This window comes from Cryptomeria japonica, chromosome 3, assembly GCF_030272615.1.
Source record: "Cryptomeria japonica chromosome 3, Sugi_1.0, whole genome shotgun sequence".
NCBI lineage: Eukaryota > Viridiplantae > Streptophyta > Pinopsida > Cupressales > Cupressaceae > Cryptomeria > Cryptomeria japonica.
In genome coordinates this window covers 736,228,027-736,241,024 of record NC_081407.1, presented here as the reverse complement: position 1 = coordinate 736,241,024, position 12,998 = coordinate 736,228,027, and the positions used below count along the sequence as shown (strand labels likewise).

Below are 12,998 nucleotides of genomic sequence, written 5' to 3'. Positions count from 1 at the left end.
CCGGAGACATTTGTCCAAGATTTAGAGGACCATCAAGATTGACAGAGATTAGGGGTGGGGTTTTTGTGCCAGGTCAACAACTCCCTTCCCTTTATCTACCTATGCATCCTTCACCTTTGTCTTCTCAGGTTCCTTCACCTCAGCACTATCCCCTTTATCTTGTGCACCGGTGTTGCCACTTGGTGCAGTATCATCCTTTTAAATCTCAGGGACTGCTTCAATACTCTCAACCACCAGAGGATTTACACTGGTCTCAGCATCAGTGGTTGCATTTCCTTGGTCATCCAGATGCTCCTCGATCTGAGTTTCATCCTTTTGGTCACAGGAGACACCTTCCTTTACTTCCGGATGGGAAGTCTGAACTGCATCACTGTACAAAGGATTGTTTTTCATGATTCTTCTCCAAATGTTCTCAGTCTCCTTCCTCACCTCTTCCACCTTGCCAATCATCAACCTGTTCACCTTGCCAATACTAGTGGTTCCCTATGTGAAATCACTCTACCAGCTAGGGAGGATATGTCATCACCCAAACTAGTGATGTGATGAGGGTTTTCATCCTCATACAATCCCTACAAGATGTTCATTGTTCATTCTAACATCTTGTTATGTGTACACTTCTGAATAATCCAAATGAGAGGCCCAATCCTCCTTATATAGAGTTGGACGAAAAAGGAGCAATTTAAAATTCAAAAAAAATCATTTTCCCTCTAATGGCCTTTTAGAATATAAAATTAACTTATGTTCAAGTCCACCTTTTCCATAGGTGTCCACTTGAGCGAACATAACATCACTTTATTAAAATTAAAACACCAAAGTAAATAATCCTGAACACATTGCAGAAAGCACTACCAAGGCGCCAAAAACTGAAATTTATCATGCCAAGAAGTCACTGATGTTCAAGAGTGATGTTGGGTGCCAAAATGGCACTCACTAAAAATAGCAATGACCTCCAAGCACTGTGGAGAACTCAGAAGGCCAAAAATGCTACAAAAAGCATCGCAACAAACTAGAACATCAGCTGATCACCACACTCCTATCGAAAGCCAAGAAACACTAAACCCTAACTATCCAAGATCTTTGGAGTTCTCCACATTACATCTAGAGGCTTACAGAAAAGCCATAAATTGACCAAATGCTTACGAACATGGTGTAAAAATGGGGATATTACATTTTCAGTGTGTTTTTTGCATGTAAAGCATTAAAATCTGGAATGAAATAGGGATTAAATCTTTGGGGCAACATGGCTAGAGATTCTGAAAAAATCACTAAGACGAGAGTGACACTACAGAGGTTTTTTTGACTATTGTCCACAGTACCTAGTCATACAATTTGGCCAACCCAAAATCTCAAATTCTCCCATTGAGCTTTGAGTCCAACAATACGTTGCTTGATTTAATGTTGTGTTTGAAACCATATCTTCAAGGGAAGGAGAAAAAGGTTTTCCTGTTTATTATTTCTCTAAAAACTATTACTTATATTGCCACTAGTGTGATCAATGAGATTAGGCCCTAGACTTAATCTATTGGTGTGTTGTTCTCTTCCAATTGTCTGGCAACAATTGTGGACAACCCTCCCATGCGGCAAGGTGTGTGTGGCTCGTGCCCTTTTCCATCTTCGTTTTCATTTTTTTAATTTACATTCAAAGTCAAACTACATATAATATGATAATTATAATATATGAATATAACTATATATAATAATTAAATATATATAATTATCAACTATCAATACAATAAAATTATAATATATCTTTATATTCATATATTACATTATTACGAATTATAATATATTAATATTATATTATAATTATAATTTTATAATATATTAATATAGTATAATATTATAATTATATTAATATAATATAATTCAGCATATAATACAATAAATATATATAGTATATTTATAATATATCAATATAATAATGTATGTTTTTTTAAATCTGCTTTATTCTCTATTTTTTCTTGTTTAAATCCCGCTTTTTCCAAGAAAAATCTTAAACTTTTGATTTGCTGATATTTTCCCGAAAAAAAAATTTCTGCTATCATTAAAAGAATGAATAAGAAAGGCAATAAGAAACTTCTACCATAGCATCATTAAGAAATAATAAAATGAAAGAAAAGAGATTTTTGTTCCAACTGCTGAACACGTGGACATAACAATGTCGATTGTCCAAACAACAAATCTTGTGAGATTTGTAGATGATGTTCAATTCTCAATTCAATGTGCAAGATATATTCTAGTTATATTTTCTTGATCTATGTATTATCTATTTATATGATGAATCTGATTATCTTCTTTGTATGGCAGGTGAGAGGAGCATTTATTAATTTCTATGTCCTATCTCACGAATGCCACTCAATATAAGTATATAACAAATGGGGCACGGTCAAGCAATGCCTTGATCGGTCATGACCGATCAAGACATTACTTGATTGTGCCTTTTTGTTTATACTAACAAATGCATGTTCAACGTAAATGCCAATCGGTGTGGGAGTAGTATTATAACCGAAGTCTATCGGTGTTTGCTCAATGCTAACAGCCGATATCAGTGTGTTAGCCTTGACAACCGATAACTATCGGTGTAGACTAACACACCGATAACTATAGGTGACCTTTATATTGCCACCCGATATATCATATGCATCCCGATATATTATATGCAACCCGATATAATATATGCAACCCGATATATATTAATCGGTGTTTTTCATTAATCATTTAGTTATCATTATTTGTGTTAATCGATATACATCTAAATACAAGATTTATTAGATCGATGAACATGAGCAAAATAAATAGTATGATTATCAATAGGTTAGTTATATGCAAATGTAGAATGGCTATCAAATATGAATTAATTGCTTGAAGGTTTTTATCATAGTTATCGATATGGTAAATGATTGAATGAGAGACTTCATTTATCTATCATTCAATCAATTATCTTACCGAAGCTATCATGCATTAACACTCCCTCTTAGCTAGGTAAGATGAATGTAGACAATATATTCAAGCATCACAATTCAATTGACAGTAATCATTTTAGACATTCATGGGAAATCATGCCACCTAATCATTTGGTATGAAGTATCACCTAAACACGTGATACTGAAGTTCATCACATCAATCTTGTGATTGACAGGATATCACCTAAGCATGTGATATCAGTATTGCCTAAACACGCAATACTTAAGGATAATCATATGAGAAAGATTTAAATTCTCATCTTTAGAAAATCGTATCACCTAATCACATGATATGAAGTATCACCTAAACACGTGATACAGATGTCCATCACGTCAATCTTGTGATGACGGGATATCACCTAAGCATGTGATATCAGTATTGCCTAAACACGCAGTACTTAAGGATAATCATATGAGAAAGATTTAAATTCTCATCTTATCCAAGTTGTGGTATGTGCACAAAACACCTTATACAAATGTTTTACCACAACACAATCAGGGTACATCCATGACACACCAGAGATCCAACATGATAACTGGTTTGGACATTATAAGATCATCACCTTATAATGTCTACATACAAGTGTTCATTATCTTGAGAGATCGTCACCTCTTAGATATGAACCCAGGGGATAAAATCCAAAATGTCCTTTCATGACAAAGAAGTTTACACATTAAACATCTTATTGATATGCAAATACAGATTACAAAGCAAATTACCTTTCTATCATACCTAAACCATTTCTGAAGTGATCAACCTTCACTCTAGAAAGGGGTTTGGTCAGAATATCTGCAGTTTGATCTCCAAGGGAAAACCCTCCTACTCGAGGGAGAAATACCCAACATAAAATGTCTTCTTTATATATCATATATGTCTAGCAATAATGCAAGATACATGCCCAATATATGTTGCTTCACTCCTTGAAGCAAATTTCACAAGAACAAATCTGATTGGCCTTCTTCACAGGATCGATCTACTCTAACTAATATATAAACTGCTCTTCACATAAATTGAATGGATCAAAGAATGAGTTTGTATCATCTATATATATGAGGGAGGCACCCTTTCACCATATGTCTCTTCACAAGGGTGGCCACTACAACATCAACACTCCCTCTTAGCTAGGGAGGAATCCTTGTTAATAATATAGTCATGAAATGACATCCATCATGGCTACTCCTAGAAGTTGGAACATGATTCATCACGGTACTCAACATGATGACATCCATCATGGCTACTCCCATGTATGAGAATGCATATGAACACAAGTGCCCATCACGGAGTTGCTCAACGTGATGTTTTCAGCTCATCGTGACGTTCACCATGACTACTCCCAGAGGGTGGAACAAGGGCCTTCAAACTTCTCCCTCACAGTGAAGAGTGTATTTAACAAGGGCTTGCTCCTCAAACTTCTCTCTCACAGAGAAGAATGCATTAAGCATATCTTCATGATGGTGTGGCTCCCTCTGAACCTGATATCAACCTTCTGACATCCTTGTCTAAGGTTGCTTTTGATGAAATGTTAGACTCCCTCTGAATCTAATATCAACCATCTGAACTCCTCTTCGAAGAACCAGATCGCAAGGACAAACTGTATGGGTCCTTCTTCTTTGATAAATACTTACCGCCATTGACTCAGTCCTATGAATGCAAACATTGAGTTCTTTCTCCCTTGAATGAAATCTCTTATGCTTCTTGGTCTGTCCTTTCTTTATCTCGAAAGATCACCTGCAAAACATGACTTATAGAACTCTGGCATGTACTTAGCAAATTCACCACCAGTAGCATAAACAGGAGCCCCTATGGTCAACATTGCTTCCTCATGGACTGTTGCACTTCTGCAGGCAAATACTTGTTTATAGAATGGAAATGTGAAGTCTCAGAATCTCCACTAAAGTCCCCTCCATATTCTTCCTGAATTCTTCATCACAAATAGTACTTCAAAACTCTATAGCCTAAAGTGCAACAAGCTCTTCATCACTTTTAACTAATTTTGTTGTGATTCTAAAGACGTCCTGCATGTAAGGGGCAAGTTTCTCATAGTACATTGAAGAAATTGAAACAAGATATTCAAATGCAGCTTGTCGTGTGCGGACACCTACTGACAATGTTGATTCACAAATAACACGCATAATGTAATTGCATGAATTAATAACTACATATGAAATTCATGACCATTAATCAAACGTGGATTACTTATCTCTTTGTATTAGTCTTCCTCACAATCCAACAATTGTTCATTCCTGATTCTTTGCACTTGAAGATTTAGATCTCATTTGATGGTTGCTCTTTGATACACATACTTTTAGTTGTTGTGTTCATCTGACATAACCAGGATCTGTGAGATGTTGAGCCCATATTCACAGGACACTCAGCAGTATCAATGTGGCATCGATCTTCCTCAATAATCTTCCCAGCCATGCATTCAGATGAAGACCCTTCTCTGCAAATCTGTACATGCTATGAAAGAGAGCATCGAATTGGTTTGTCTACAGTAAGACCGTCACTTCTCATGTCGCTCTCTGACTGGCAAATATATGAGTATTGTTTCCAATGTTGTTGCGCTAGCACCAAACAACATTAAAGATAAACCTTAATGCCCAATTCAATAGATGGAACTTATCTTGATAGATTTCTTGTTTTGACAATGGATTTATGCTGATCATAAATCTCCCATAAAACTGATTACTATCTCTTTACAATCTGCTATAGAATTTCTTACAGTCTCCTCATGAGTTTGTCATAGAATTCTTCACCGTCTCTTCACCTAATCCGTTCATACAATCCTTCATGAATCTGCGAAAAATCTTTGTACATTCCTATTCATTGGACCTGCGGTTTTGATCCCCTTTATTAATGTATGAGTGTTCTTAATGAATGGTTCACTGCCTTTCATTATATAATTGCTATGTATTAATTATTACTGTTATTAATTACAACACTTCTATTAATCGCTGAACTCAATATATGTGCATGGGCCCTTATTATATTCGCAATTGCTATCTTCCTTTTATGAGAAGTCCTTCTTTAGTCTTCCGCAGGTCACATATGATAACAATTCATTGCTGTGTCTGATCATTTTTTAAAATATGCAAATAATGGTGTTGAATCCCGATTGTTATATCTAATCTGGGCAACCCTGAACGTGCCAAAAGTAGATGCACTACTGGAGCTGATCCAAATATGAATATATGTAAAACCAACAATATTCGAGCAAAAACATACTCCTCATCGATGCTGACTGCAATCATCTAGTGGCCAATAGTTGATATTAGTTTGATCGCTTCCCTCAACCGGACTAGCTGATAATGAATATATCGATTACAAATTTCCTTATTCGTTCTGTCTAAGTATGGTTTATACGTATTGATTACACCATACTAGACTAATCCTTATAATTCCATTAGTTTCTTTGCTTTTATCGATCCTTCATATGCATTGATCAAATATCTTGACCGTTTCCAAGCAAGGCATAAACACTTGTATCTTCGTTTGGTATTCATATATGATTGATATGCTTAGATGATAATTGGCTGTTCATACATCGAGACTCAGTCTTTTAAGTCACTGTTTATACATTAGTTGACCCATTGCTTCTCTTTGCTGCATAATATCTCTTTTCCCTTTATCAGATAAAATAATTGGCACTTATCTTATTCTTCCTCATAAGATCGCATGCATTTCCCCACCTATTCTGCTATTTCCAGTGCCGTAAAAACTGAACTTCCTTCCCTAGTGATTCCACAAAGAACTTGGCTCTTAATGTGCAAACTACAGTTGATTCCCTGAGAGTAGAGTTGATCTCCCTTAATATCTAGATTGCATTTAAAATAGGCAATCGGGATATCCAAATCACCACGCTTAGAGAAGTTCCGACCTAGACGAGGAGTTGTCTGATTGCTTCAACAAATTTGATAGGATTTTCAAATCTGATGGCGCTACCCATTAGAAGAATTTTGATGTTGAATATATGCTTGTTTGAATTTTCCATAAAATTGAACAGCCTCAGGTTTGATTTAACCTGGCTCTGATACCATGTAGATGATGTTCAATTCTCAATTCAATGTGCAAGATATATTCTAGTTATATTTTCTTGATCTATGTATTATCTATTTATATGATGAATCTGATTATCTTCTTTGTATGGCAGGTGAGAGGAGCATTTATTAATTTCTATGTCCTATCTCACGAATGCCACTCAATATAAGTATATAACAAATGGGGCACGGTCAAGGAATGCCTTGATCGGTCATGACCGATCAAGACATTACATGATCGTGCCTTTTTGTTTATACTAACAAATGCATGTTCAACGTAAATGCCAATCGGTGTGGGAGTAGTATTATAACCGAAGTCTATCGGTGTTTGCTCAATGCTAACAGCTGATAGTTATCAGTGTGTTAGCCTTGACAACCAATAACTATCGGCGTAGACTAACACACCGATAACTATCGGTGACCTTTATATTGCCACCTGATATATCATATGCATCCCGATATATTATATGCAACCCGATATAATATATGCAACCCGATATATATTAATCGGTGTTTTTCATTAATCATTTAGTTATCATTATTTATGTTAATCGATATACATCTAAATGCAAGATTTATTAGATCGATGAACATGAGCAAAATACATAGTGTGATTATCAATAGGTTGTTTATATGCAAATGTAGAATGACTATCAAAGATGAATTAATTGCTTGAAGGTTTTATCATAGTTATCGATATGGTAAATGATTGAATGAGAGACTTCATTTATCTCTCATTCAATCATTTATCTTACCGAAGCTATCATACATTAACAAGATTTGCATAGTTCCAAGTCACTGCCTCAGTGAATGTCCAATTAAGCTAAAATTCTAGGACCAACTGGTAATTTCAGTGTCCAAAAAAACTAAGAAATCTACCTATAGTTTTGATTTAAAGTGCAATTTCAATGTACACAATAGTATAAAAAGAAAACCAATACATACAAATAAGCCAAGAAGGAAAACAAGAGAGATATTTAAGGGCTGAATTAATTCTTGTATATATTAATGAAAATGCAATGATCACTTTACAAGAAAACAACATAAACCCTAATACTAGGGTGACACAAACCCTAACCCTAAAATGACTTCAGTAAACATTAAGTCACATTTACATTATTTGATGAAGTAAAATAAAGTCATAAAGTAACTTTATTACTAAACCCATCACAAAGACTAGTATCAACATTTTAACTTTACATTACAAATGCTAACAAACAAAAACGCCTTATTAAATTACTGAATTGAGATCCTTCCAAAATATAGAGAACAAGGAACTTAGCAAGGGGGATGAGACAACTCCCTCCCCTCATCCCTAATCAAAAAGTATTCTAGGCTTGTCAAGAAGTCCATATCTAAGCTATGTGTCATGGAGTTGGCATGAAAGACTATAACATTAGCAAGATGGACCTATAATTTTTCAGCTTATCAAGTACAGCGATGAGAGCAAAAGATCTTGAAAGATTGGGGACTTCAAAGAGGATACCATTAAACTTCCAATTCAAGATTTGGGACTTTTATTTTCCCTTAATCACTCGCAAGGAATTGGCTCTATAATGTCCCCTATTACGACTTAACTCATTTTGCCCTAGAGTTCCTCAATGAGGTATGGATTATGTTTGGGAAATGTAAATAGTCAACTTAATATCTTGATTTAGAGCCTGCAACCAGGTTTGTTATCAAAAGATGAATAAACATATAATCCAACAATGTTACAAATAGAATTCTAATCAGCATTCTAATATTGATAATATACATGTGGGATTCCCTTATAGCTTTCCCCAATAACCTATCCACATTATGAAGCACCATCAGAGATCATATAAAGCACCTTGAGCCTGTCCATCAAGCCCAGGAGCACGGAATGATACCCGCCATTCGGCCTCCCAGCACCACTCGTAGTTATCCAACTCGAATGGACCCTTATGCTACTTACATACCTCATATGCCCTATCTCCCCTCCATAACGGAACGGTAGATTGGATGAAAGTTTTAAAGGAATCATTATATCTATTCTATTATGCATAGACTACATAGTAACAAGAATAACAATGTAGATAAATATATATATAACAGTAGCAATATGTGTTATCTATATGGTATTCCTATTTCATATCAAATGGAAGACAAATAACAGTTCACCCTAATCAGAATGTCATGCATTATACAGTATACCAAAATCCTTTTACCAATATATAGACTTGTTTAATTTAATAATGGTGACATTGCCAGTTCTTGCTTGATCAAATGCTTATCTCTTTTTCTTCGATGCCCTCTTTTCTCTTATCTCGATTTTATATAGCCTCTAAGAGGAGGCGTAGAGTCATCCCCCTTTATAAGGGACGTCTAGCTTCATTAGGACGTGTCTCTTCCTTGTGTCTGATTTACTCTCAGTTTGTTTAAGATTATGATTACGTTTGCTTCTAACTAATGGTTGTTAGGATGATCGCCTCTTAGTAAAAGACTTTTCATCGATTAATAACAACATTTCTTAATGTGCATACAAGCTTCTATAATCTCACCGAATCCCTATTATTCTGGACGTGGATTTCTTACTCTATGGTGGATGAACTTGTTGCCAGCGTCATTATCTTGCCAGAAAATTCAAAATTGTGAAGTCTTTTAAAAAGACAATTTTCTTTTGTGAGCATTTATTGCCAAGGCGGGGGCATGACAAGCTCTGACAACTAGTCAATTAGTCCCCTTAATTAAAGCAGATTTGACTAGGACCATATGCTCAGCATAATCATTAGTTATGTATGCTCTGTGTAACGATAAGGCTTTCGTATGCTTCTTCCCATTCAAAAATTGTGCCTCTAACCCAGGAATGCAAAAATTAACTTTTAATTTCCAATCAAAAGTAAGCTTCTAAATTCTTTGGATGGAGACTACCCATCTCAAAGGACCTGCCAATGCAAGTCATAACTCTATTACTGATCCAATATAAATATATCTCTAAAAGTAGGCAACTAACATCTCATATACACTTTAAAAGTTCAACGGCTAACATTCTTACAAAAATATATTGGGAAAAGTGTTTAAAATTTGAGGACTCATATTCATGTATTTTATCTTTTACTGCCTCCTCTGTCCAACATGTTAGAAACACTCTGAAGCCGACAATTTGCAGAAAAAACAAAAAATTCCTCCTTTCTGTACTTGTCGTTTCTTGTTTATGAATCTTTATGTAACAAAAAATCAAAACAAATGACTAATAAAACTAAAGTACAGCCCATCAACGATTAAAAACTTTGCATTGACATGTTTTTTTACTCTATATTAGAAATACCTAATTTGGAAATATAACAGGTAACATTTAGCATACCATCAAAGATAGTGTTGCATTCAATGGTTTCAGAACATAATTGAATTTGTCAGTATCTGTAGACAAATTGCTAAACAAATCTTCTCCACTCATGTCTTCCATGGCTGCTTCATTCGAGCATTCTTCACTTGAATTCCAATAAAGCCCCATATCACGAATCTCTACTATTTTATGTACCTGACCACCCTTCAACTTTACCCCTGAAGAATTTCTGAAAACAAAAAAATTACAACTCATTACAAATAGATATGTGATCAAAAATACCATTACCCAGATTAGTAGTACATTTTCACACTTATTTGAACCAAGATCTAAAAAGATTAATAGACCATAATTACTTAGAAATAGTAAAAGAGAATGGGAAGGAATCTGCTGTTATAACTTTGCATATATGAACAGCAAAAGAAAAAAAAAATCAAAACCGAAGAAATGGTTTTCATCCTCCTTTCTTTTCATTTGTCTCGTTTCATCTATTGTAAATGAACCAATAAATATTGTTTCGATTATTTTTCTCAAATAAAATAAAGAGAATGCAAGAAATAAAGGTCTTTGAGTTTTAAAAGACTTTATACAGCACCATTTGCAAGCAAATATGTTTAGGTACTTTTGCAAAGAATCCTTAATCATAATCCAATAAAAGTGTTAAGAGCATATTATAGACAAGTGTAACCACAAATCAACTAGTATTTTTTTTTTTTATTTTACTTTTCATAAATTTATCGCTATTGACCTAACCTTACTGTGGCAACTTGCACAATCCACTTGCATTGTATTACTATTAAATAAATGACTAAAAAATAAGCATGGCCAAAAATGACTTTAATTTGGATACACATTTAAATTTCCTCACAAAAAAGAACTTGTGCAAATGACAATGCTCAATAAGAATGCTCCCATGTCCTCTTGGTGACCTTGGCATCCCTAAGAGATTTTTGTCCCTCAAAGATTCATTTTGGGGAATGTAAATCCATCTGTAAGACAAAAGAATAGTAGTTCAACCTACTAAAATACTGTAATGTCCCCTTCCTAAGCACTGACAGTTTGATGACCATTAGCCTATTCCTCAGGATCCCGTACACTAGTGTGGTTGGGTAAGGAAACTCCTCAGGACTTGGAGGCCTTGCAATTCCGCCTATTTGGTATTTAGAGGTGTAGCCTTAAGCTCAATACGATAAGAGATGCATCATGACACTTTTTGGAGCGGTCTCAGAAATTTAGTCCATTATTACTATTTTTAGTAAGTCTTGATTTTGGCACTAACTTGGTCCCTGAGCATTAGTTACATCCTAGCAAGGTCGGTTTGTGTATTTAAATATTATTTGGTGATTATTTGTAATCAAGGGAATTATTTTAAATAATGCTAATTTCATAAAGTTAAATTAAATATTTAACTGACTTCATAAAGTGGGCATCTAGGGGACATAAGTTAATATTGTTTTTAAAAAGGGCAATGCCTAGATGGGAGACATAAGGGGATTTTTAATTGAATAAAATAATTGTTTATTACCCCAGGATGGGTGAGGGGTTTTGGAGAGAAAATATAAAATGGTTTGAGAGCTCATTTTGGGTATCCTTAAGTTTTGATAACAGGATACTGCTGATTTGAACTTCGTTCATCCAAAGGCTTTGTGAAGACGAAAACCTTCATAGAGGACATCAGCTGTGGAAGTAAAAGACCTTTCCTTGCTGATTGCTAGCACTTTCATTCAGGAACCACACAAAGGCTTATTTGATAAGAAATTTCAGTTGCTTGCCAAGCATTGAAGAAGAAACTATTGAGCAGATTTGTTGAAGACCAAACAGCAGATTTGTGAAGCATTTAATAGTAGATTCATCTTCCTTATAGCTAGCCATACCAGTGAAGGTGAGGGCATGAGGTTCCTAGGGTAAATTGCCTAGGGCTTGGTGAGGTTTTTGGCATGAAATGGGACGACTTGGTGTCTTCTTTGCACACTGGGCGTTTGGGTTTGGAGCAGCTAGGGTTTGAAGGGATTTGGAGTCCATATGCAGCCACAGTTTGTTGTTTGCAGTCACATATCAACCTATCTATAACAGCAGCAAATGGGTATGCTTGTGTTGTTATTTTGAGGGTATTTGGCCATCTGGGTATTGTATCTATAATGATATATTGCTGTCCAAAACTCTAATATTTATGGAAATCAATTCCAGCTTGTGGGCATTTCCATTGAATTGTATTCTTTGTATTATCATTAAAACCCATATACAACATTCAAAAAACAAAAAGAAGGTGCATATTACAAATACTTCCTAGTGTTCCCCCCATAGCATGTATATTTTATGTTAAATAATCACTAAATCCTTACCTTTAAAGAAAAAGAAAAAGAATTGGTAGCTCCAAGGCCCTCTACCCAACCCTAATCTCCTCCTTACAATCATTTTGCATTTGAATGGAAGAGGAAGATAGAGCAAAAGATGAGATGGGAAATTCAGGAGCAATGTGAAGAAGTAACAACACATTTGGAGTATATTAGATCTACGACACATTGTGAATGAAAAACAAAAAAATTATCCTCCATTGTTGAAATATATTCTTGCACCATTGCACAAATGGAGTTGAAGATTGATCATTGAATGCTGCAAGCTGGTTGTGCTATTCCTACGCATCTGCAAGAGCTCGTTTGTTGTCAAGGAGATCGTAGAGGAAGATTTCT

The 12,998-nt window shown here is 35.0% G+C and overlaps 1 protein-coding gene across 1 annotated transcript in view; it reads right to left on the bottom strand.

The window, feature by feature from the left end:
- The window catches only part of LOC131074913 (uncharacterized), a 305,681-nt gene that overhangs the window by 241,834 nt on the left and 50,849 nt on the right, over positions 1 to 12,998 (bottom strand). The window contains exon 9 of the mRNA XM_059218550.1: positions 10,327 to 10,537. Coding sequence (XP_059074533.1) covers positions 10,327 to 10,537 — 211 coding nt within the window. The remainder of the gene's footprint in view (positions 1 to 10,326; positions 10,538 to 12,998) is intronic.